General features: G+C 36.4%; 1 protein-coding gene across 2 annotated transcripts in view; it reads right to left on the bottom strand.

The window, feature by feature from the left end:
- CNTNAP2 (contactin associated protein like 2) overlaps positions 1-27,763 on the bottom strand; it is a 2,276,620-nt gene that overhangs the window by 1,115,996 nt on the left and 1,132,861 nt on the right. For both annotated transcript variants that reach the window (XM_025380223.1, XM_025380224.1), the window contains one exon: positions 12,263-12,412. In XM_025380223.1, the coding sequence (XP_025236008.1) occupies positions 12,263-12,412 (150 nt within the window). The remainder of the gene's footprint in view (positions 1-12,262; positions 12,413-27,763) is intronic.

The following is a 27,763-nucleotide window of genomic DNA, read 5'->3' as shown; positions in this document are numbered from 1 at the left end:
TTGTGGGGTAGTGAACTTACTGGTTATTACAGATTAAGTTCTACAAAGGAATGATGCCATAGTAACTTTGGCACTAATTGTATTTAACTACAGTGAATGAGATTGAAAGATCTACGTATCCAAGAGGCTTGGGGATTTTTTTGATTGGAAAAGTATTAAAGACAATGTAATTTTAAGGCTAACTTCTGAAGTAGACTGAATTATATGTTACTAGGAATGTCTTTGGCCTGAATTCCCAGACCCTCACTCCCACACATTATACCTAAAAAGACTTCAAATTTCCCTATTAGATATTCAACCATTTTTAGGGTCTTGAAGGCCAAAAACTCTTACAAAATTTCTTATTACTCTAAAATTCCCATGAGGAGTAGAAAATAATTTTTAATTACTTGAGAAGTAGCTGGTTGCTGGGATGGACAAAGGGAACCCAAAGAAGAAAGAGAAGTTAAAAATAAAAGGAGGGGTGAGTTCAGCAAAAGTTCTTTTTAATTACTACCTGAGTAAACCAAACAAGAAAAACTAGCTTATTTTAAAATCCGATCTTTTTAAAAACTCAACAATGGAAAACAAAAAGCCACAGAACCAGAAAGAACTTTTTAGTTAAAAGAGAGGCATGTAAATAATAATAAATTTAATAATTAAATTTACATCTAAATAATTGATTGCCTAAAGGAGAAATAAAACAGGCAAGCAGACAAAATAAGCAATGACAGACCAGCACAGTTACAGGCACAGGATCCCATTCTGCTTGTTTCTGCACATGTAAGAATATTATTTGAATTTTCAGCAATTAAAAAAAGTAAGCATGCTAAATTCATCTCCTCTACCTGCTTGTTCAGTCATAGAGTATTTGATATGCAAATAAAAATACCAGCTTTATTGGAAAAACAAAAACCCATAAACTTCTTTCTGGTTTGACAAGAAGTGCCTTAAAATAACTTTCTGTAACCACCTTTATGTATTGCTTTTTTGTGTCATTACCAAATGACTTGTGGCCACTAAGGAAGGGCCCTGGTCACACTTCCCTTCCTGCCTGAGGTCAGAGTTGGTCGCTCTAAATAGGGTCCACAGGTGCTTACCAGCTGAGGCCACGCTGCCTGGACTGCCCTCAGTCTGAACACAGCAGGAGTACGAGAGCCAGGCCATTTCTTTCTGACACAGGATTCTAACAGACAGTTTTTGCTAGAGACTGGCCAATACTGCCTCAGCTGTGCAACCATCTGGGGCTCTACCCGCGCACTCTTTCTTTCCTTTCACCATTCCTGAATGGCAGAGTCCTCTTTAACCTTTTTTCTTTACAAGTACTTCCCCAATAAATCTCTTGATTGTCCGATTCTGTCTTGACCTCTGCTTCTTAGAGTACCTGAACTGACACATGGTGAAGATTCTTTTCCTTACCCAACTTTAATCAGGCTCTGAACTTCCTCCTAGGTCCATCTGTTTACTCTCTTGTAAAATCCAGTTTTAGCAAAAGAACCCTGCGAAGTCAGTTTAGCCAAAACTCCCCGTCCTCAATAGCTGATCGTTCTCATATCTCATCATCCTTGACACCTGACCATGTTCCTCCTGTACCAACCCACAGATGATGTCTGATCACCTCAGCCTGTTTTCAGCAAGAATTCTGATTAGGTGGATTTAGCTAGAAATCCCTGTACCCTTGGATTGTTTCTTTGTAGTAATTTTCTATCTACTGACCCAACCCTGCTTTTTGGCTATAAATTCCCACTTGTCCTTCCTACACTTGGAGTTGAGCCCATTCTCTTTCCCTCGCTGCAAAATTCCATTGCAGTGGTCCCTGTATCTATTGCAATGGTCCTGAATAAAGGCTTCCTTACTATGCTTTTAACATGTATCTTTGAATTTTTTTTAACACTGATTACTCACGAAAAATGAAGGATACATTTAAGGATTTTTCTTTTTGTTAAAGCACTGTAAAATCAACTTCATAGGATAAACTGTAGACATATTTATGCTTCCCAAGTAATCACTTTACACCTATCACATATTTGCACCAGATACATAAGGCATTACCATTTAAAAAATTTGGCCAGTAATTTCTCTACTTAAGAGCATTTTAGATATAGAAGATATTTGCTAAAAAATTCACAAACAAAATAATATTTAATTTACATATCTTTAGTGTTATCGGTATTATTTTCACAGTCAGATCATGATGTTCTTTTAGGCTGATTTTAAAAGAGCAAAATCAGTATCAAGAGAAAAGGAAGCAGAGAATGTCAATGGTAAATGGCCACAGGGTTAAGCCAATTCTTGAAAGTCAGAGTTTTTGTAATTTTATGATATTTTTCTTTGAAAACTTCTTACAATCATTTCTTAAATCTGAATATTTCCAATGCAAGCCAGTTGTAAGAGCCAGAAATAGGCAAAGGCATGTAGAATATCAAAATAATTGTAATAATAATTAGTTTAAAACATAGCTCTAATCAAATTTTACTTGTGGGAGCTGTAAAAAAAAGTCTTGGGAACATTGGGCTACATAATAAATACTTTCCAATCTCCAAGCAGAAAAACCATTTCTGATGAGGTTAATATGTTCAATTTCAATCTGGAATTCCTTTTTTTTTTTTTTTTTTTGCTCCTTTCTTTTATGCATATAATTGGTAAACAAATAAAAAAAGCCTGAAAGTTCTTTGGGAATTAGATTGAAAATTTTTTCTCGTTGATATTCTAATAGAAAGTGATGGCTTAAAAATATGTATTTTTTTTATTAAAAATACTACTTCTATGGTACTATGCTTTTAACCTGGGTGATAAAATGCTCTGTACATCAAATCCCCATGACACATAATTTACCTATGTAAAAAACCCTTTACATGTACCCCTGAACCAAAAATAAAAGTTAAAATATATTTTAAAATGAGGAACAATGCATAAAATAGCAAATATTGAGTTGAATATTTTCAAGAGTTGTTTTTGTACAATCAAGTCCTGCTTAAAAAGTTAATTGAGAAAGAGTTTCTAGATTACTCACTACAATTAGGGGAGGACAAACTCCTCTAGAAAAAAAATGGAAAAAACAATCACATATAATAATAATGGACTAGAGTGAAAATATTAAAAATACAAAGAAAAATAGAAAACAAACGGTTAACTGAAACGTTTGGAAGCAGTAAATAAACATAATTTCAAATTATATAATATTAGCCAAGCCAAATTAATCACTAATAATTTACAGAAATCGCTGAGTTTCTAAGTTGTGATTTTCCCATCTCATTCTAAAATTTAATAAATTGTTCAAAAGTTGGCTTTTGCCATTTATACTAAATTAGCATTTCAAAGAGAGGCATATTACACAAAAGTGAGATAGGGTAACCAAGTACTTTAGTATTAATGAAGGATATTCAGCACTATGTAAATATAGATGATAGCTAATTTTCAGTTTATATTTTAAAGGGTGATAAATAGTTTATTTCCTACCCCCCTCCAACCCCAGCAGTATTGTTGGACCACTGATGGAACAAAGGTCAAAAGGAAAAGATTACCATTAGGTGGCATTTTTAGGCTAGAAGTATATGCATGAGGAGGTTATTTGTGAATCAATATTTTTAAAGGCTGTTTTTATTATAACAGCTTCCTAGCTTTAAGTCAGGGTTCTCTACTTGCTTATTTCTAAATGGCAAGGTCCCCAAATTAGAGACTGTTTGGAATTTTAATTTACCATAGCGGGTTTTAAATCAGTAGATTCTTGACCCTAGATGCAGCAGAAAGAGCATTCAGCCAAGACTTGATCTGAGGAATTTAGGAATTGACTGAGAACCCATCACAAGAAACTAGAAGAGACAGGATGCTGGGAATTTTGTTTGGGAGGGAGCTGTCCATGGTTCTGTTAATTTTGGTGGAACTATGACCACATAGACAACAAATTCCTTGGTTTTAGGATGCATAGGTCAAAAGTCATTTTCAGGGAAATACAGTGAAATGGACCTCATATTGTGGAAGGGTAAGGGAGAAAGTGTAAAACAGTGGAAAGGGGAGGCATGAGCCTTTTTGTCAGGAAGACTGATGTCATCCTTGACCCTTTGGCTTTCACACCCCATATCCCACCTGTCTGCAAGTCCTGCTGACTCGACCTCCAAATTTGTATGTAGAATTGATCATTACCCACTGGCTCCACTGCTACAATCTAGCTGATCTTCTTTCATCTGGGTTATTGCAAGAGTTTCTACTGTTCTCCCTCATGGAACGACAGCCTTTTATCAAAACAGCAGCCTGAGAGATTATTTTAAAATAAACTAGATTTACTCGGTCCAACCTTCTCAGTCATTGTTAAAGACCCTTCATAGTCCAACCTCACTTTTTTTCAGTCACACTGACTCTCTTTCCTAGTCACTCCCTGCACACACCAGCTGGATATCGGGTTACACTGGCTTCTCCCTCTACCAGGAGCGTTCTTCTCTCCCATCTTCTCATGGTGTGTGTGTTCTCATTCCTCTGAGGCGTTTGCTCAAATGCTATCTTCTTAATCAAAGGTTTCTCTGGCCATTTAAAGATAATCCTCAACCCCTCCCCCCACCAAGAACTTCCTATCCCCTCCCTGATTAATTTTTCCCCAAATACACTCATTTAACCAATGTTATTCATTTACTGTCCCACCTAGAATGTAGTCTTCCAAGAGCAAGCATTTTTCCCCTGATTTGTTCATTACCTCAGCATGAACAATAATGCCAGGTTTTCAGAAAAGATTTAATTAATCCAAGCTCTACTACTTGTTAGTTGCTCCATAATCTCTTTGGATATAAAGGAATGAAGGTAGGTCTTAGTTCTATAACAGACAGTATGAATGAAAACATCAAAGGATATTCAAAAAGATTTGCAAAAGCAGGCTAGCAAAAGGATAAAAAGATTTACTATTACTTCAGCCAGTGAAGAGAAAATCAAACAATCTAATTACAGTTTGAGTTTAAGGACTTATATTTTGAAGGAAATAACCATATCATTTCCTTTTTTCTTTTCTTTCTTTTCTTTTTTTCTTTTTTTTTTTTTTTTTGGTGGATGAGGGGGCGGCGTTGCAGAGTTTTGCTCTGTCACCCAGGCTGGAGTGCAGTGGTGTGACCCCGGCTCACTGCAACCTCTGCCTCCCGGGTTCAAGCAATTCTCATGCCTCAGCCTCCCAAGTAACTGGGATTACAGGCACGCGCCACCATGACTGGCTAATTTTTGTATTTTTTTTAGTAGAGATGGGGTTTCATCATGTTGGTGAGGCTGCGGCCTGACCTCAGGTGGTCTGCCCGCCTCTGCCTCCCAAAGTGCTGAGATTACAGGCTTGAGCCACCGTGCCTGGCCTGAAGCCATTTCTTATGAGAAGATTTTACACATAAGATAGCCGACTTATCCAGCATTTATATGTTAAATGTGAGGACATTTCTTACTGCCAGTAAGGGATTTAATGTATATTGATGGGGTGCCACTGGTGTTCTCTTGAACTTTTCATGTTGCTTTAGCATAAACAACTCTCTGGGAACACTTCATGATATTTCTATGGTTTGAAGCTTACGCTTCACTGTTTAGTAGATGCCCATTGTACAAAATTCCAAGATAAGTACAGTATGACAACAAGATGGCTTAATTTATTCTTAAATGCATGTTATTTTGGAAAGGGCACTACATTCTAAGGAAAAATGAGAGCAACTGTAAGATTTTTTTTCTTCTTTTAATTGCACTCATTGTGTGTGTGTGGTTGTTTTATTTCCAGTATTATTACTATCTACAAGTAAAGTCTTTAATAATTTCATTTGTTTGGTAGTGGTGGGTTTCCATGGCACTACACATCAAGGTCAAGTTACAAATTCCTTTGTTCCTGAAAATGTTTGGGTCAAACAAAGCAATGAAGGCAGATTCTTTCCCTTTGTCCCTAAGTACAATCCTGCTCTGAGGATTGCGGACCCCAAGTCTTAGCTGAGTGTTCTCTTCTCTCTACATTACATGTGTAAGGACCCAAATGGAAGGATACAACATTTGGTTAGTTCCACATAGAATGTACTTTCATACCAATGATACATTTTCTTATCATTTACTTTTTTGTTTTACACAAAGCTTTCTAATATTTATCAGAGATAAGTTCTCACTCTCATGCATATGGACAAGAAATTAACTTGGACATTTTTTAAATTGATTCCTTGTAATTCTATACCTGGTCCTACTCAGAGGTTACAAAATCACATTCAGAAATTTGACCATCAAATTCATATGACCAGTAAATTTGTATCCACTATGCACAATACTTTAAATGTTGTTGTTGTGCTGTTTGTTTGAATGCCTCTACCTTTTAGTTATTCACATTTCCCAAACTGTATGTTTGACTTTTAACTTCATAAGAGCCATCTTTGAGAATGGATAAAACAAAATCAGAAGTATGAATCTCCTTCAGGAAGTATGCTAATTTTTAATTAGAGGTGGTTGCAAAATAAATCATTTATACCTTACTATGGGCTAAATTGTATCCTCCAAAGAGATACATTGAAGTCCTAACTGTGAAACCTATGAAAGTGGCCTCATGGGAAATAGGGTTCTTGCAGATACAATCAGGTTAAGATGAGGTGAGAATGATTAGATCGATCCCTAATCCCATGAATGATGTCCTTATCAGAAGAAGGAAATGTGGATGCAGAAATACAACAGGGAGAAGACCATGTGAAGATGGAGGCAGAGACTGGAGGGAGGTATCTAGAAGCCAGGGAATAATGAGTATTACTGGTAACTACCAGAAGCCAGAGGAGTGGAAGGATCCTCCCCTGGGGCCTTCAGAGACCTTAAAATCCTGCTGAACCTCCATTTTAGCCTTCTAGCCTCTAGAACGTTGAGAGAATAGAACTATGTTGTTTTAAGCCACCGTGTTTATGGTACTTTGATATGGCATCCCTAGAAAATCATTACATACCTCCAAAAAGTCTGTTTAGGATTCACTTTTCACACTCCTGAAATGACACATTGTCTAACTTGTATCATTTAATAAAACTTGTCTCACTCCAATTTTTTTTGAGGGGGAGAACTATGAGAAAGGGCTAGAAAACAAACTTCTAAACAATAGATTTCCTGTTGGTACAAAAGCAAGGCAGCAGATACTTCACAGGGCTGACAAGTGGATCCTGGATGGGATGCTGCAAGTTCCGTACTCTGTGATGGATGAGCCAAACCAAGGATTTCTGGGAAACCATCTGGGAGGCGTTTCACGGAGTGTATTCCTTCACTAAGAAACTTTCAGGCAGCCAAGCGCTTGAAGGAGTGTTGGTATTTTCCTATAATAAATAGCTAAGGAGCCTGAAAACCACATCCCCTAATTATTTTACAACATAACTACTTGATAAAAATCTATGTTTACATACCTATCTAGTTAGCTCGTTTTTGCCATGACTTTCAATGGCAAAAACCCCAATTACTTTTGCACAACCTAATATTTAAAATCCATGGTCTACTTCAATGAGGATTGAAAGGCCATTGTTATAGACTATGTGTTTGTGTCCCTCAAAATTCACATATGGAAACCCTAAGCCCCCGTGGGATGGTATTAGGAAGTGGGGCCTTTGGGGGTTAATTAGGTCATGAGAGTGGAACCCCTATGATGGGATTGGTGTGCTCATAAGAAGAGACTTAAGAGTGTGTGCTCTCTTTCTCTCTCTTTTTCTCCAATGAGAACATACAATAAGAAAATGGTTGTCTGAAGCTTCTCATAATGTGCCCTCAGTAGACATGGAATCTGTGTGTATCTTGATACCTTGGTCTTGGACTTCTCAACCTCAAGAACCATGAAAAACATATTTCTGGTGTTTAGACCACTCAACCTATAGTATTCTGTTATAGTAGCCAAAACTGACCAAGACAGTTATATACTGGTGAGCTGGAAAGACATGCCCTCTTATTAAACTTTATTAACACAAATCCTATCAAACTCAGGCCAGCTCCACTGCCCTCTTTTTATCTTGCCTTCACCACTTGCTTTGGTACCTTCCTAAAACCTGCCTCCTTCCCCACCGAGTTCTTTAGAACTCCCCTTCCAATAAGACTGGCTCTAGAAGCTTCTTATCTCTCCTCTTCAGCCTACAGCTCCTTTCTCTTTTAATGAAAACAAAAGAGATAATAAAAATGTCCAAAACAAAGAAAATTTAGAAATTTAAAAATCGTACTGCTCTCTCGTAACCATGGGTATCAGCCTGTATCAGAAAGCTTATTACCACGTCAACAGTCAATAGGTAAATGTAATTATTGTGTTTAACATTCTTTGGATTATTAACATCAATGGAGTGTTATCTAAAAAAATTCTAGTTGGAGGAAAATAAAACACGTTAAAGCAGCTAAAACATACTTTGCTGAAGAAACATCCCAAATAACGGATCTCTTTCTTTGCTTATTCCCAAGAAAAAAAAAAAAAAAGCAAAAGAATTCTTGGTGATTGAACATCATCTGATCATGGACGTTACAAAGGAGAACTAAGAACTTTGCTGGGATTAGCAGGGAGCAAGCACAGAGATAAAATGGCACACTGGTGTGAAACGACCCAGCCTGGGTTGCAAAGAAAGCTATGCAACCGGGACTTAACTTTAAAAGAAACAAAATGTGGACATGTTTAAGGGTTTACAAACAAAACAGAGTGTAGGACGGCAGGTAAGCCTTTTCTTGTGGCTTTCAGTGAGCAGGAAAAGTACTTTTCTTCAGTGACTGTGGGGGAAGAAACACTTTCGGTGGTGTCAAAGTTGGTGAGAGGCCATTAAATAGATAATGGTCTGAAGTCTCCAATGTTCCTTGAGAGGCTGTGTCTCTCACAGAGTTAAAAGAAAGACTCAAGATGCACTGGAAAGTCAGACAGCATTTAGCATTCCCTAGGGTCAGACCCCAGGTTTAAGTTTACGCCACACAGTGTTCAGAAAACAGATTCTATTGCCATTTAATAGATGAAGAAAGATACAGTATTAAGGGATCCACTAATTAAGTGATAAAGCCAGATCCAAAATCAGGTATGCAGGATTCCAAAGCTTGTATTTTAGAACAAAGTCAATTCTCCTTTCCACTATACTAGTATATCTTAAGATGTGTTTATTATAATATTTGAATCCTACTTTAAAATTTCCAGCACACACGGCATAGAGTTGTGGGCATTTGTGTTTTAGTTAAAGTTGCAATCCAGAGGCAGTTCCTCTTCTGATCAGGAATCCACAAGTAAGAGGCATCAAGAGTTTTAGTGCAGAAACAGTACACCCACTCCAGAGGGGGTGACTCTTAGTTTTTTGCTATTTATTCCTCATATCAACCTAATTCACTGAATCAACAAGTCCTCTGATGAACTTAATACCAAACTGGGTTTTCTTTGGTGAAATTAGTGGTTAGATAGCATAAATGTAAATGTTAATGAAATGTTAGAAAGGAGATATCAATAGTGAACTTAAAGGCACTAAAGATATGTGGTTTGGCACAACACCTTTGAGAGACACACCCAGCCTTGTGTTAAGATGGTGAAAGACTCTGGTGAGGCCTGTAACCTGAGTTCTCAGAAATGCTTCTGGAGTTAGGATCACTTAGTGATCCTGTGCCAGCGATTATTTGCTGAGGAGGCTTTCTGTCGCCTAGCACCAGCTCTAGGTGTAGCTGAATCCCACCATTCATCGTCATTGCTTCAGGAAAACATTTTATTCAAGGAGAGCTGGGACCTCACTGAGCTTGCAGAAGAACATTTGTTAACAGTGTTGTGCTTCCTTGGTAATACTTGTTCATTTAATAAATGTGTTTATGCGCATCATAACTTGTCCTGCGACTTCCGTTCCTTTGCCCCCTGAGGGCAAAGCTATAGGAGAGTAGCTAATTCTCATGTATCCCAACCTTTTCAGTGACTGATGATGTTTTACAAAAAGAATCTAAAAGGTGTGTGTGCAAATTGGCTAAGGTCAATCTATAATTCTGTTTCTCAGACTGTGTTTATCAGAATCACTTGAAGTTTTGAATTCTTCAATTTGTCATCCTCCTGAATGTCAAAGTTCCAGAGGTGGGGCCTGAGCGTTAGAATGGCAACGAGTTCTTCTCATGATTCTTACACACTCAGGATTCAGCTAATGACAATATAACAAAACAAGCTTCATGATCATTAGCTGACAATATGTCCTAAAGGCAGACCACAGACCCAAGAGAAAGTCGATATTCTCCTGACTGCTGGACACGAAAACGAAAATCTGTAAACTGATAGTGAATAGCACACCATCAAGACCTCATATCCTATAAACTTTATGCCATGAATGTGTGGTGATAGCTATTTGCTCGCCCCTCTAGATTGAAATCGATAAAAACTGGCCTTGGGCATTCAGGGAGCTCATGTATGGCCAAAAATATTCCAGTCAAGGGATCAGTAGAGATTATCAGTAGCTTTCCCACTGACAACTGGGATCTATTTACTATCAGAGCAATGAAAACTCTTGGCCATAAGCCAATCTTACTGAATTTTTTGTTTGGAGGGTAACCGGTTTGGCTATTGTTTTTTTTTTTCAGGTCAATATGTCCAGTTCATTCACTCATAAGAAAGCTTGTTTGACTTTCATTTACTCATCAAATATTTATTGAGAGTCTTCTTAAAATCATGTAGTCTTAACTTCCAACAAATATTATGGAAGATTAAAGAAGGAGAGCCCTAGTTCATGATTTTTGTCTCTAAGTTGTCACTAATTAGATGGGGAGAAATGCCGTGGTATAGGACTCCAAAAACTTAAATCCAGGTGCTAGCTGCAAATTCAGTGGCAAGTCAGTAAATCTCCTGGGGTCTTCTCTGTTTCCTCTCTAGGCAATTCATAATAAAGTGATATCTTGCCTATTTTATATAATTTATTAATTCTTTCACAAATATTTATTGTTCATCTACAACATTCCAGGATTTTTTCTAGGACCTTGAGGAATATAGCAGGGTACAAGATAAACAAAGTGGCTGCTCTCATGTCACCTTACTCTAAGAACTAGAACACACACACACACACACACAAAATGATATATAACTATTAATATAAACAAATAATAGATATGTAAATATAAACATTCTCAGAGGCAAATATGTAACATATAGATTTTAAAGCTTAAATAAAAGCCTTTTCTAAGAATGTGATTTATTTTTTACATCTCACATTGCATGATTTAGGACAGGAAAGACAATAATCTAATAAAAGATGTATTGATCTAAACAATGTGCCTAGCACTTTAATAAAATATGTCCTCATAATTTATTAGTTATGAAAAAAATCATTTTCTGACAGGACACATTTTTCCAGTTAGAAAATATGACAGGTCTTTGCTACAACACTTTTTAACACATAGTAGAATTTCTCATAAGATAATATTCTTTTTACTAATCTTTTCATTACTTAAGAACCAAGATGTTTGTGACCACATGTCTTCTCCTATAAGGTAGACTGTGGTAGGCACCTTTAAAATGATACCCAGGAATCAATGGCTCTTTGTAGTCATGCCGTTGTGAAATCCCCTTCCTTTAACTGTGGATGGGATTTAGCAACTCACTTCTCACAAGCTGAAAATAATAGTAGTGATGGGATATCACTGTTAAATTGGATTATTTGTAAAAAAAAAAAAAAAAACTACTTATGGTTTTTATCTGGAGAACTTCCTGACTTACTGGCTTTCCCCTCCCCTCCTCTCTTTCTTTTGTTTTCCCTCTCTCTTTCTCTGCCCAGTCACCCCCAGGAGAGGCTACTTGAAGAAGGAAGGTGTTACAGAATCCGAGGCCACAGAGAACTGGGGCATCCTAGCCAGCACCATCAGCCACGTACGTGAGACCTGTTGGAAGCAGACAAGTCTTCAAATGATGCAGCCACAGCCAACAGTTTGAAGTCAACCTCATGAAAGACTCGCTCAGCTAAATTACTCCTGAATTCCTGATCCAGAGAAACTGCGAGATAATAAATGTTTGTTTGAAGACACTAAGGTTTGGATAATTAGTTACATAGCAATAGGTCACCAGCAAATAATCCAAGGACCTGACTTCTGAGGATTATGAGGATGAATTTAAAATCTCCTTTGTTATACTTCAATGATTTAAATTGGGCCAAAAGAATATAGTGACATCACCTTAATATCTTCATCAGAAACAAATTTTTTTTCTTTTTTTTTTTTGCTCAATGGAATTAGAGTTTGTTTGTTTTATCCTGAGATCTACTGAGTCAGTTGAGTCAAATATAAATACTTCATAATCAAACTTCATTTTGAAACCTCATTTTTTTTTTGTAATGGATTAGTAACCAAAAAGCAATGGCATTCTTACCTCCAAAAAAGTACTTCTCGCCGGTTTTAACTTGAAGAGGACTATTAGTTCGAACTGCTGATGCTTCATCTCCATCGATGGTGAGAATAGCAAAATTCTCCTTGGCTAGGAAGCGAACCTCGTGCCACTGTCCATCATTCAACCCAGAACCTGGTAAGTACAAGATAAAAGTTGTTTCTTTTCTTAAAATTACCTAGTTGAACACAATTTCTAATATCAACAAATCAGGATTTTACAAACAAAAGTATTTTTCTCTAGGAAAATACAGTGTTCTTTACAATTCAAACTGATGTCTCATGTCTCTTTAACATTATAAGTGGTTCTATACTCCACCTAACTGAATAACCCAACCAAGTAGACAAGCAGTATTAATACCACTGGGTACTTAGGGAAAGAAATGGGTTGAAAAAAAGTCATTTGGATGACCTTGTCCTCCCAAAGTGCTGAGATTACAGGCGTGAGCCACCACACCAGGCCACTGAGCACATTTTGATTATGTGCTATTTTAACTTAGAGAATTATGAACTATTTTAACTTAGTAATTTATTTTCTGGTTAGCTTTGCTAGATCTCATTCTCAGACAAGAAAATGAATGTATGGGCTTTTACCTAATGTCTGTCTTTGTTTTTAAAATATTTATTTTTCTGTATAGTTTGTTCTCTCTCAATAAACACATTTGGTGAGTATAGTTTATAGAAATTAAGTACTATATAATAATATGTATGTGCAGCTATAAGTACTAACTGACCACCAATAGTCATGGAAAATAATAATAGGATTATCTGATCATTTACAAATGAGTTATTTTTATAATAGAGTACATGATATTAAAAAAAAAAAACAGCAAAATAAAACAAGAATGCATATCCCCAACAATGGCACTTCATTGTTGCCTGATACAACAATCTTTGGAAACAAAAATTCTATTGAATTATCCATTAGGTGGACAGTAGCTTAAAGCTTTTGTTTAGTTTGTGTTGAACAATAATCAGAAAATTAAAAAGCAAAAAGGGGAGAGCAGCCAGGAAACATAAGCTTCTGGAGAGAGTTTAACACTTAGTAGCAGAGAAAATCAAGAGGGCCAGAACAGACTCTGTGAAGACCTGCGCTGTGACAAGGTGGTGGTTGGGGGGCATTTTGTGCTATTCTTCTTCAGATGGCACAATGTAGAATCCATAGGTAGAAGTTACATGAGGGCGTGCTTCGGTTTCACAAAAGAAAGAGAACTCCAGCAAATAAAGGTATCCAAAAATAGAATGAGAGCAAATCAATGACGCACAGATCAGGGTTCCAAGCTCCTGATAATTTATACCAGGAATCTGAAAAACCAGTTTGTGGCTGAAATCTGGCTTGCTGCCACCTGTTTTTCTATAACCTGTGAGCTAAGAATAGTTTTTACTTTTCTAAATGGTTGAAAAGAAATAAAAAGAAGAATAATGTTTAGTGACATGTGAAAGTTATATACAATTCCAATGTTAGTGTCCATATAAATGTTATTGGAATGTAGCCAAGTACATTTATTTACATACCATGTGCCCTACAGCAAGAGTCAGCTGCACTGGAAACCATACAGTTCATAAAGCCTAGGCTATTTACTACATGCGCTCCTTTATAGGAAAATCATACATTACTAGTTGATTTATACTAAGAAATAGAAAAACTGTTTTAAAGAACAGCGTAAGGGCTGTTGGAGCTTAGAAGATAGTCCCATGTTTGTAGTAGTTACTCATATCATAGTATTATCACACATAATCACTCAAGTGTGTGTGTTTTTTTTTTTTTTTTAGGATTTTCAAATTTTAATTTAGTAATGCTTACTGAGCACTTTTTTTTGTTTTGTTTTGTTTTGAGATGGAATTCCACTCTTGTTTCCTAGACTGGAGTGCAATTGTGGGATCTCGGCTCACTGCAACCCCTGGCTCCTGGGTTCAAGTGATTCTCCTGCCTCAGCCTCCCAAGTACCTGGGATTACAGGTATGTACCACCACACCTGGCTAGTTATGTATTTTTAGTAGAGACATGGTTTCACCGTGTTAGTCAGGCTGGTCCTGAACTCCTGACCTTTAGTTCCACCTGCCTCAGCCTCCCAAAGTGCAGGGATTACAGGCATGAGCCTCCACGCCCGGCTACTGAGCACATTTTGTTTCAATCAAGAATATAAAATCTCTGCTCTAAAGTAATTAATGCAGAAGACTTTCCAAATTATAAAATTTAGCATACAAGTGAATACAACAGCACAAATAGTATAATAGTATGCATAATATAAATAACGTAATAAGGCAAACAGCTACATGAGCCCACTATCATCTTTGGTCTACCAAATGATCCAGCAATCCGACTACTGAGTATATACCCAAAAGGAAGGAAATAAGTACACCGAACAGACATCTGCACTCCTGTTTGTTGCAGCACTGTTAACGACAGCTAAGATTTGGAAGCAACCTAAGTGTCCATCAACAGATGAATACAGAGTATTTCAATAGCCCCCAATGGTTTCTCTGATTTCCCTCTTTGCACTAACAGTCTAATCTCCCCACAAAGTGGTATTATCTTTATAAATGTATAATCGGGATCACTCTGTTCCCTACAACACCTTTCTGTTCTTTTTGAACTCACGAAAAGTACTGACTAAAGTCCTTTTGGTGAACTAGGAGGTGTCATGTGAACCATCTGGAATGCCTTGTGTGAATTATCTTCATGGTTTTGCTCCTTCACATCAGGTCTCTGTGCAAATGTCATCTTAACAGAAAGGTGGTCTTTCCCAGCTATTCTATATCACATATCATTTTCCCCTCTCTTCCAGCATCTCTTCTTTTCTGAGCTTTATTTTTCCTTATAGTTTCTCTCATTACCAAATTTATTATATGTTCATTTATTAGCATACTTATGAATTTTATGTTTTCTATCACTTGATTATAAGCTCTCTTTTGTCTGTTTTATTCTCTACTAGAAACCCTACAGCTAAAACCATATCTGGTACATAGTAGGTGTGAATGAATAACTGAATGAATCTGAGGGAGTGATCACGACCAGGAATCTGGCACTCTGGGTTTCATAGATGGCCAAGTAAATGATGAAACATAAAAAAGCAATAAAAATCAAGCTAGAGTTGCTGACTATGGTTCTCAGCTCTAACTGCTAATGTGCAATATGACTAACTCTAAGGGTAAGGATTAAGTTCAGTAGATAAATTTTTTTTTTGTTAAGTTTCATTTAATGTCAGTAGGTCTTCCTGGAAATCTCCATTATCCTAAGCCCATTTGTAATTGACCTTGCTCTGTTATGAAGTAATTACATTAAGTATATCTCTTCATCCCACCCTGGCTGTCATCTGCAGAAAACTCCCATACATTTCAATGGCTTCCAATGATGTAGAAAGAGGAATAGGCCAGACACTAGGTGTGCAAGGGACAGTATTACGACAGCCTCTCAGAGAGACTCCAGTGGGCTCAAATTCAGTTGCCCATAGTAGCAATCTCCTTATTAAAGATCTTTTTTGTGGCTTTCCACCCCGACTTGTCTCACCTCCCCTCTCCCCCCGACTCCCCAGTTGCATTTATTGGACCAATGTCAAATAAACCATATGCACCCATATTCATGTATCGGGGTCTACTTTTTGTACTTATAGGTTACTTTATAAGATAGTTCCTCACTGCAAAAAGAAAAAGGCATGATTTAAGTCCAAGTTCTGTTTCTGACAAGAATACCTTCAGTCATTGAATCCCAGAGTTTTATTTTTCCTGTCCGTACAAAAATTGAGAAAACAATAATTATGTTACTTCTTATCTTTCAAATATTCTGAAGAACACAAAATAAAATCTCTTGTACTATAAAATGACACTAGGCATGCAAAGGGTTATTTCTGAAGTTAGCTGTCAGCCAAGCAGCAGTGTTTACTGAAATAGTTCCATCTCAAGCGGGTCCCTTCGGGTATTCCCATGGAAGTGATGCATCGAAGACCATCTCTTCACCATGGCATTTACTTCTGAAGTACAAAGTAGGATTTATTGTTCCTTAACCATAGGACGACATGGTTTTGATTTTGATTTTTGCCTTTTATAATTTGATAAACCCTGCTATAAATACAGTTTTAGGACATGAATCTCAAAGATATCAACATGATATTTGTTCAGTCCCCAAATCCAATCCCAAATAATCACACATCCAGAGAAAGACCCTTATAAAATATCTTCAGTTATTCTAAATGGAAGAAGAAAGCCTTTCAGAAAATTCCTATGAAAATATCTCCGTCACAAAATTAATTTGGAAATGGAGCATCCTCTTTTTAATTTTTCATGGCAAAAGGTCTATTATTCTAATCAGATTAAAATTAAAAGGTTATTTTATTTTCTTCCAGGAACTTAATTACTAGAGAAATTAGAACCCAGATTAAAGGATCCTTGCTGATAGCAGCCACTGCTGTATCAAAGCTTAAGCTGTGATTCCTATTCATTTCCAATTATTATTTTGAATATTTAATGTTAATTATCAAGAGGTGATACCTCAGTCATCTATGATAAAAATGAGTCCCCAAATGTAGAGAAGTTTATTCTTAAATGTGGCAAGGAAGACTCAATTTCTTATAGAAAAATGTGCTGCTTCTTTCACATTTTCTTTGTCTACATCTTGTAAAAAAATAGTACGCTGAAGGCTTTCTGCAGAGAAGAATAGAATTTCATGGTCTTTTTATATGTCGGCATATATAGATATAAAGTTCTAAGCTCTATGTGCTAGCCATGGTGATATTTTACTTGTGTTTGATTCATAACACCTCACATAATTTTTTGAAACAATTATCTCCAGGATATAGGGAGGGACTGAGTCTACTAATCTGTAAGCATCCTATAGATGGTAACAGGTAAAACTTAGAATTGGAACTCGGATATAGTTGGTTCTAGACTTGAACAAATAAACAACAAACAAAACAAGAACCACAACAAAATACGTTATATAGACCCTGTGCATCCATGATCAGAGTTTTCTTATACTATGCAAACACACATATGCACACACAACACAAACACACACACAACACACGTGCACACACAACACAGGCGCACGCACATGCACACAGACACACATACACACACTGCCATTTGCTACCACATCTGGAGAGGTGCTCAGTTTCTGGGGATATCTGTGTCTCATAGGTCGTCAGGTCTGGAAATGAGGCTTTGAGTATGTGGATTAAGTATTTGTACACTAGTTACTCTTACTATTTGTATAGCATTAGAATGGTGACTGGCACGTAGGAGATAGTATATTTATATTTTTAAGACAAAAAACATGGAAATTTTAATTCATTTTATTTCATAGAAAAGTAAGCTGAGACACATTTAATAATTTGTCTTGCAGCAGGGTGCTGCGGCTCACACCTGTAATCCCAGCACTATGGGAGGCCAGGCGTGCGGATCACCCGAGGTCAGGAGTTTGAGACCAGCTTGGCCAACATGATGAAACCCCATCCCTACTAAAAATAGAGAAAATTAACTGGGCGTGCGGGTGGGCACTTACAATCCCAGCTACTTGGGAGGTTGAAGCAGGAGAATTGCTTGAACCCAGGATGCAGAGGTTGCAGCAAGCTGAGATAGTGCCACTGCACTCCAGTCTAGGCAACAAGAGCGAATCTTCATCTCAAAAAGAAAAAAACAATTGTCTTTGGAGTTTGCTATCTCATAATTACAAATATTGATGTAGTGGTAAGTAAGTTTTCTAAACAAGAAAGCAATGCAGTAAGTCCTTACAATGTGGAGATCATACCTTTCACCTACAGGACAACCAAAAAATGTGTCTTAGCCTTTTGTTAATGGGAATTTGAGGCTTGGGAAAACATATACAGTGACATGGGAAACATATCCTGTATCTTAAACAACTAAGACAAAGGTGAAGATGATTTGTTCCACAGAAATGTGTTAGACGATTCACAAAGTTAAGACAAAGACACTGATGTTAAAGTTGCCTGTGAAGACATTAGAATAAAATTATTTCTAAAAAGTGAGAATGAAAAAATGAACTTTCTAAATGATTTATGTATGTAATATGAAAAACACATAAATATTATTGATATCTTCACTTAGGCCTTGACAGTTTATGTGCAAGTTAGTAAAAATATAAAATAATCCAGGAAACATGGAGAATTACCTTATATTTGGGGTCATACAATATTCAGGCACACGTGGAGCTTGCCCCATGAGAGGCTGAGATCGAATTGGAACCTGGGGCTGTTAGATTCACACTTCCACCCTCAAGAGGTGGAATAGCACAATGAATAAGAACCTGGACTCTGAAGTCACACTGTCTGGATATAATTCTCATTTCTGCTCATCTGATAGCTGGGCCTTCAGTAAGTTAACCTTTTTATGCTTCAACTCCCTTTTTTATAAAATGGTAATAGTGAAATAATCTATTTCATAAGGTTTTTGTAAGATTAATTGTCTATATTACCATGTAGAATATGCCTAGCATCTAATTAGCACTCAGTAAATATTAGTTATTTGTTTATATTCAGTGAGTGAACTTAGTTCTCTAAATATCAACTTGGGTTGTTACTCAGGAGGCTGAGGCAGGAGAACTGCTCGAACCTGGTGGGTGGAGACTGCAGTGAGCCAAGATCGCACCACTGCACTCCAGCCTGGGCAACAGAGTAAGGCTTCATCTTAAAAATAAATAAGTTTTCAAAACAATTTTTTTTAATGTACAAATACCTTCCTCTCCCATATGTATATATATAGTAATGCAATATCAGTGGTAAGAAATTTGTTGATTTGGACAGGTATCTGAATACATCTCTTGTGAATATCAGAGTCAACAGTTTTCAACATCAATTCTGAGCTATGCAATAAAATCAAGTTTTGTTTTTTTTTTTTTTAAATAGAGTCTTGCTTTGTTGCCCAGGCTGGAGTGCAGTCGTGTCATCTTGGCTTACTGCAACCTCTGCCTCTCGGATTCAAGAGATTCTCCTGTCTCAGCCTCCCACCACCATGCCCAGCTAATTTTTGTATTTTTAGTAGAGACAGGGTTTGTTTCACCATGTTAGCCAGGCTGGTCTCGAACTCCTGACCTCAGGCAATCCGCCCGCTTTCTTTATAGTTACCCATAAACTTTATCCTCTCCAAAATGTGTTTTTTCTTCAATTATTTAATACATGTGGTTCTGAACCTCTGTGAAATATTTCTAAAAATTAAATGTAATGCTAAGCGAGGGCTTCTCATGGTTAATAACTTGAGGAGACTGATATGAACTCGAGTACATATTTTCCAATTTTTTAAAAAATATATACTATTGAAACAGATTTAATTTCATACTTTAAAAATTAAATGTAAAAATGTGATGTTGCTTCATAATAGGTATCATCAGCTATTCAATAATTCCTAATGATAAAAATGTTTCAACTGTACATTGTAAAAGGAAACTGATATTTCTAAAGAGGATTTAACTTAAAACCAACATCTTTGAAACCATATTCCAGCACTTTCTCAAATTTTTATAAGATAAATTGTTTTATAATATTTTCTCTAACACCTCCCTAACTTACAATTGTTAGAAACACTTGTTTTGAATGCAAATGTAAAATGCTAATGAAAAGTTTTCTATCTGTGCTTTCTAATGTTATTATTTTTAAAGTAAGACTCTTGAGGTGGTTGCTTTGGTTGACCAAGAAGAAACAGATGTTGCTCTTATTAGAGACAAGAAGAAAAGACTGGCTTAATGAATGTTGGGGAAAAAAAAGGATGTATTTAAAATATAGTAGCAAATGAAGATGTAACATCTGTTAGAAAATGCTTCAAATAAAATTACAGTGACTGGAGTTTTCAGTCTTGTGATCAATACTCAATCTTGAGAGCAAAATTTCCTAGAATATGAATTCATCTTTAGGCAGTTACAGGGTTCTATGATGTGTTACTAATATGTCTTATTAATAATCAATTATCCTTTTATGCAATAAAACTTTCAAAAGGTATATAAATTTTCATATAAATATGCCGTGCACTATTTCTTATATTATCTATATAAATTCCATATCATAAGAAAATGGATCCATTTTGACCTTTCTCATTTTCACATGCCAATCTAAACCACATTATAAATATGATCAATTGTTGTCAGATAAAACATGTAAAAAGGTGCTTGGGCAGGTACAAGATACTTTTGCTTTTTATGATAAAGAAACTGCCAAAAGCTTTATTGTAAAGTTATAAAGACAGAGTCATGTTGGAATGTGTCCTTCTTTTGGAAAAATCACTTGAATAGAACTTTTAAGTAAAACAAATACATTGGGGAGAGCATATGGCACGACATTTTTTGGATGTGTTATTAGAAATAACCACTTCACAGCCAGGTGTGGTGGCTCACGCCTGTAAACCCAGCACTTTGGGAGGCAGAAGCGGGCAGATCACCCAAAGTCCAGAGTTCGAGACCAGCCTGACCAACATGGTGAAACCCTGTCTCTACTAAAACTACAAAATTAGCCAGCGTGGTGGCGCATGCCTGTAATCTCACCTACTCCAGACACTGAGGCAGGAGAATCCCCTGAACCCGGGAGGTGGAGGTTGCAGTGAACCAAGATTGCACCATTGCACTCCAGCCAGGGCAATAAGAGCAAAACTCTGTCTCAAAAAACAAACAAACAAATGAACAACAACAACCAAAAAAAAAACCAGAAATGACCACTTCATTTATTTAATATGTAGAATCTTAGGGATGGGATGAATTCTTTTCTTACAGGCACCCAAATTCCTCTAAGAAAAAAGGGATCTAGGTAGTGGTCCTTATCTTGTCTGCACATTAGAGTCATTTGGAGGAGCTTTTAAAGTTCCACCCTGATTCCTCCAAATCATTAATGAGAGAAATTAAGGCACTAAATAAATGGAGATATATACCATGCGATTCTAACTAAATCCCAACAATAAAGTTTTTGTAGAAATACATGAGATGATTCAAAAATGTTTAAGAAAATGCAAAAAGACCTTAAATATTCAAAATAAGCAAAAAAGAAAAACCAAGTTAGAGAACTTATTTGATTTCAAGATGATAAATCTATATTATCAGAGAAAGATCATAAATAGACTCACATATAGGTAGTCAATTGTTTTTTTAACAAAGGCACCGAGGCAATTTAATGGAGAATGAAAAGTGTCTTTTTCAAAAAATGATGCCGAAACAACTGGATAAATATAGAGAAGATGTATTTTTGACTTCTACTTTATACAATCAAACAAAAAAAGTAGTTCTCAATGGATTTTAGACCTAAGAAAACAGAATATTTTCAGGACCTTGGGGCTAACAGAGGTTTCCTAGAGGACATCAAAATCACTTGATAATTTGAGATCCATCAAATTTAAAAACTTTTTCTCATCAATAGACATGGTTAACAAAATCCACAGCAAGAAAGAGACTAGGAAAAAATATTTTCAGTGCATGTATCTTAAAATAGAATATACTAAAATATACTAAGAGCTTCTATAAATCAATAATTACTGGAAAAAAATGGGCAAAAGTCACATCCCAAATAAAGATCTATTATTACTCATAAGCACATTGAAAAGTACTTTATATTATTATTCATCAGGGAAACCAAAACCATGATATATAATTGTATACCCATTTCTGTGGCCAAAAATTAAAAGGACTAACTAGGGTCTAGAGCAATTTGAACCCTCATGCATTGCTGGCTGGAGTATAAAATTGTACAATCTTTTTGGAAAACTCTGGACAGTTTTTAATAAAGTTAAACATATATTAATCCTATGACCCAATGATCCCCCTCCTAAGTATGTATTTACCAATATCAAAATGTATGTTGCAAAAATACTAATACAGGAATGCTTGACAGCCTTATTCACAACAGTTGCAAACTGGAAATAAACACATGTACATACAGGGTATATTCAAACAAGGAAATATTGCTAAATCATAAAAAAAGAAAAAAGAAAGAACTAGTGGCACAAGCAACAGCATGAATGAATTATTTAAATATTGCGTTTTGTAAGAAAAACCTGCACATAAAAATAACATGTTTTATGAATCCTTTTATATGAAATTCGAAAACAGGCAGAACTAGTTTATAAAATAGACAGGGAGGGGAACATCACACACCAGGGCCTGTTGTGGGGTGAGGGGAAAGGGGAGGGAGAGCATTAGGACAAATACTTAATACATGTGGGGCTTAAAAAACCTAGATGATGGGTTGATAGGCGCAGTAACACCATGGCACATGCGCAGCTATATAGCAAACCTGTATGTTTGGCACATGTACCCCAGAACTTAAAGTAAAATAAAATTTTAAAAAAGAATAAAACAATCAAGCTGAAAGAAATCAGAACAGCAGCTGTCTATGGGAAGGTGGCTGCAAGTGGGAATGGACTGTAGGTTGGCCCAAGGAACTTTCTCAGGTAGAGAAAATGTTCTATATGCTGATTGGGTGTTTGTTGTCTCAGGGTATATACATATCCAAATCCATTGAATTGTACTTTTAAAATCTGCATGTTTCATGAACAGTTGGCCCTTATTATTTGCAGATTCAACATTTGTGAATTTGCCTACTTGCTAAAATTTAGTCGTAAACGCAAAATCAATACCCATGGTCATTTAAAGACTCATGCATGTAGACAGTGGTCCTAAGGCACTAGTTTCCAACTGAGGTAATGCTTTGCCTTTCTGTTTAAGGTCTCAACCTACAAACAAGTATTCTTTTCACTGTATATCCAGTGTCATTTTTTTTTTTTTTTTTTTTTTTTTTTGGAGATGGAGTCTCGCTCTGTCACCGAGGCTGGAGTGCGGTGGTGCAATCTTAGTTCACTGTAACCTCCGCCTCCCGGGTTCAAGCAATTCTCCTGCCTTGGCCTCCCGAGTAGCTGGGATTACAGGCGCAAGCCACCACACTTGGCTAATTTTTTTGTAATTTTAGTAGAGACGGGGTTTCAGTGTGTTGCCCAGGCTGGTCTCGAACTCCTGACCTCGTGATCCACCAGTTAGGAATATTTTTAACCAATAGAACAGGAGTGAGCCACTGCGCCCTGCCAGTGTTATGTTTTTTATACTTTTGTGCTTTTGTTGACTTTGCTGTTACAAGTGGTCTCCTAACATAGTGCTGAAGTGCTCTTTAGCAATCCTAAGTTAAAGCCGTTATGTGCCTTACACAGAAAATATGTGTTTGTTAAATTTGATTCTGGCGTAAGTTACAATGCTGTTGAACGTGAGCTCTGTGTGAATCAATGATAAATATTAAATACAGTAACTTTAAACACAAACACACACAAAAACAAGGTTATGTATTGATTAGTTGGTGCAAATATTGTGATCAGAGGCTGGCAGGAACCTAACCCTGTATTTCCCTTAGGAAAAATGATTCAATAGTTGCTAATTCAGTTTTCACAGTGACTGTGTAGAACATAACTATATATTGACTGACAATAATGGGAATCAACTGTATGTAATTTTTACCTCAATAATATATAAATGTTTTCAAATGGAATAGTCGTGATATTCATTTTAAAGTTCAACTAAGTTTCATTCAATGTCTACTTTATGCTGTATTTTCTGCATTATCAAACAATGGGAAACCCAATACACATGAAATTATTTGCTCTTAAACAAGAGAAACCAATCAGACTCTTAAAATGTTGAACTTACAGAGATCAATATTTTAGCATATTAAAAATTAAATAACTGCCCCAAGACTAAATGTTCATGTAAAAATTTTTAGTAGCTGTTTCAACCATTACTGATTCCCAGCCAAAAGACAAACATGACTATATTTCAAAAACTCTTCATTATTCTGCTAATGATTCATCTCTTTTCATGACATAATCTTACAGAGCAGGTAACTTTAGTAGAAATATGTTTATACAAGGAGTCATTTTCATTAATCTTATCACTTTTGGCAGACTCCTTCTCCTTCCTTCTTTCCTTTCTTTCTTCTTTCCTTCTTCCCTTTCTTCCTCCCTTCCCTCCTTTTCCTTTATTTTTCTTTCTTCTTTACTTCTCACTCTCCCCAACTGTCTCTGTTTTTTTTTTGGTTTGTTTGTTTTTTTAATCAGTATTTGATTCTCTGTTGAATATAAAACACAATACAAGTTGTCATGAATAGGAAGCTATTGTTAGCTTTAAGGAGGGCTCCAATTCATCTGACTATTGATTAATGAGGACATATAGATAAGATCTAAGACGGGGTGTGGCAAAGCCATTAGAGTCTGGGTGTCATAACAGGATGTCATTCATACCAGGATTTCAAATGACAATATCAATCCTCTGTGTATTTATAAATATGTATTGAATACCTACTATTTCCTAAGTACTATTTTAGCACTAGAAATACAGTATGTCATAACGGGTTTCTGGTCTGGAAATATTTAGCTATTTTAATTTGAATAACTTATTAAATTTCTTGGTAACTTGGTTTCCTTACAGAGGAAATCATGATTCATGAGTCATAATGTATAGGAGGCACCTGATATCATCAAGAGATAGTAGCATCTTTTATCATTATAATTTTATCATGTATGTATAAAGACAAAGTACATATATGTATAAAGGGAAGGAACTTTGGAGGTTTTAGAAAGGGAACGCATCACATTTTGTGTATAGTGTGTGAGGTCACAACACAAAGACATTAGAGGGTGGCATTTGAGATGGGTTTCAGGTTTTAAATACAGACTTTTAAAGAATACAATTCTTCATCCATAAAGCGACGTTTATTCGAGAAAACTTGGAAAACTCAAAAAAGTATGCCAGAGAAAATATTCATATCATGAACAGATATCACACTTAATATTTGTTGTATTTCATCTGGCTTTGGCCATGGGTAACTGCAAACTACTCACATTCCTTTGATAACTGAAGAAAGGTTAAAAAATAAAGTATAACAGGAAGAAGCACGTGATGATCATCATCTACTGCTTTCTCTGATTTCTTATGACTGGGGTGATTTGACAGTCTTTGCTTTTCATCTTTTCATCTATTCTAGTTTCAGCTATTCTCTGAAGAGAATAACATGTAAATTTGCTCGCACCAGCTTAAGCCCTTTTACGGTTCTTCTTCAAAGAGTCAAGCTCATTCTTTCACTCATTTATTCACTCATTAATTCATCTCTTACCATGTGACTGGCATAGTTTGAGGTGCCAGGGGCATAAGAGTAAACAAGACACACAAGGCCCCTGCCCTCATGGAGCTTAAATTCTTGTGTGCAAAGACAGATAATGGGTTAACAGGTAAAATTTCAGATGGTGATAACTGCTATGAAATAACTAAAACAGAGATTGTAATAGAGAGATAAGAATGATTGACAAAAGGGTAATGCTCTGAGGAGGTGACAGTAAATCTGAAGCCTGAAGGACAACAAGAGGTCAGCCACATGATGATCTGATGCAAAGGCCCTGAGAGAAGATATGCTTGGTGCATTGGAGCGCCAGAACAAAGTGACCAGAGTCCAGAAGGCAAAGGGGAGGGACTGAGGAAATAAGAGAAAATATATAAGCAAAGATCTGATAAGTAGAAGGCAAGAGTGAAGGTAGGGACATCTATTAGGAAGGTCTTACAGTCATCAGGGCAAGAGATGAAGGGAGTTTGGACAGAGGTTAGCCCTTGAGAAACGTGGCCAGATTTGTCATGTTTTGGAAGCACAGCTGATGGGTCATTGACTGGTTGTCAAAATTTTGAGAAAGAGATCTGTGGCTTAAGCAACTGAGTGGAAATGGATGCCATTTAACCGTAATGAGAGACTGGGGAGGGAGTCGAATTTGGGCATATCTGTGAGATAGCTAAGTAGAGAGATCGGGTAGGCCATTATATATTTGGGTCTGGAGCTCAAGAAAAAAAAATGCAGTCTGGAGATATAAATCTTAGTCATGAGCATAAGTCATGGGGCAAGATGAGGTTACCTGGGGAGAGACTTGACATGGAAAAGAGAAGAGAGTTTAGGCTGAGCCTTGCAAGTGCTCTAACTTTTAGAAGTTGAGAAAATGGATGAGAGGCCAGGTGGCAGAGAATCTTGGCTTGACTAAACTTTAGTTAAGCTCCTAAAGTTTCTCCTAGGCCCATCTGTGCAATTCCTTATACAATTCAGTTTAGCAAAGATCCCAGCTAAGTTAGTTTAGCAAGACACACCCCCCCCCCATTCCTACTCCCCCTGCCCATTTTCCACATCTAATTACCCCAGTATCTGATCAGGTCCCTCATCCTTCGCCATCTCTGGGGATGGCTGATCACCCCAGCCTGTCTTCAGCAAGAATCCTGTTAGGACAGTTTAACCATAATACCCTTTGCATCTGATGCTTCTTCTTAGTAATGTTCCATTCACTGACCCCACTCTGTTCTTTGGCTATAAATTCCCGCTTGCCTGTGCTATATTTGAAGTTGAGCCCAGTCTCTCTCCGCCACTGCAAAATCCCATTGCTGTGTCCCCATACCTATTGAGATGGTATTGAATAAAATATTTCTTACCATGCTTACCAAGTGTCACTAAATATCGTTTTTTCTTTAACACAGGAAAGATTACTGAGAGAGAGAGAGAGGCCAGTAAAAGGGTAAGAGAATGTGATGTGAAGAAGAAGATTATTTCAAGAAGGAGGGACTAGTCAACTCTTATAAGTGTATCTGAGATATCAAGTAAAACAAGGAGAAGAAGTGGACATTAGATTTGAGAATATGAAAGAGAAAGATGATTGGAGTGGAAAGGGGAGAATACAGTAGGTGAGGAATGGAAAGAGAAGATATGGCCCTTGAGTAGTTTAGCTATGCAGGAGAAGAACTTTGAATAGTGGTGTATATTGAGAATCTAATGAAAACTATGAATCCTGAATCAAGAAAAACTCATTCATATATACCCCAAATTTGTATGCAATTTCAGGAGTTTAGGTCTTCTCTCAGGTTCAAAACCCTGGTTTATATAATTCATCATTCTTTAATTGTGCCATTTGACTTTATTGGGTAATGCATATACTGTCATTTCATTTATGCTTTTCTGATTATTTTTCTTACACTTCATTTTTTTCTAGTTAAAAGTTTATAGGTTATATTTCCTGTTCATTAATTAGCTTTTTAAAATAAATATGCAAGTTAATTTTTAAGTGAAATATTAGTATTTGCTTACTGTCACTGCTTTGTTCCGTTCTAAGCAGAGATTTGTAGTGGTAAGACCGCTATTGTATCATTTTAGGAATATAAGTTTTCATCATTATTAATATTACAATTTCTTAAATCTAAATTGACTAAGCTATTCTTAGACCTTTATTTTTGTCTCATATATATTTCAGATAAATGTAATACCTTACAGTTTTCTACGAAGGCCCAAAATCATTCTTGGATTATAGAAAATTGATACTATGTAAATGGCAAGGACATTCAAATCAATTCCTCTGACTTTTTCTGAGGATATATCTATTTGATATATTGTAGACAATTTAAAAATAAATCTGATGATTCCTGACTTTATGGAATTTGCCCAACTGTATGGTCTAATGATATTTCAAAAGCTTTATGTACATATTTATAATTTCTAGAAAA

The sequence above is a fragment of the Theropithecus gelada genome, chromosome 3 (assembly GCF_003255815.1).
Source record: "Theropithecus gelada isolate Dixy chromosome 3, Tgel_1.0, whole genome shotgun sequence".
Classification (NCBI taxonomy): Eukaryota; Metazoa; Chordata; class Mammalia; order Primates; family Cercopithecidae; genus Theropithecus; species Theropithecus gelada.
Note: the sequence above shows the minus strand (reverse complement) of the source record. Positions and strands in the feature narration are given on the sequence as shown.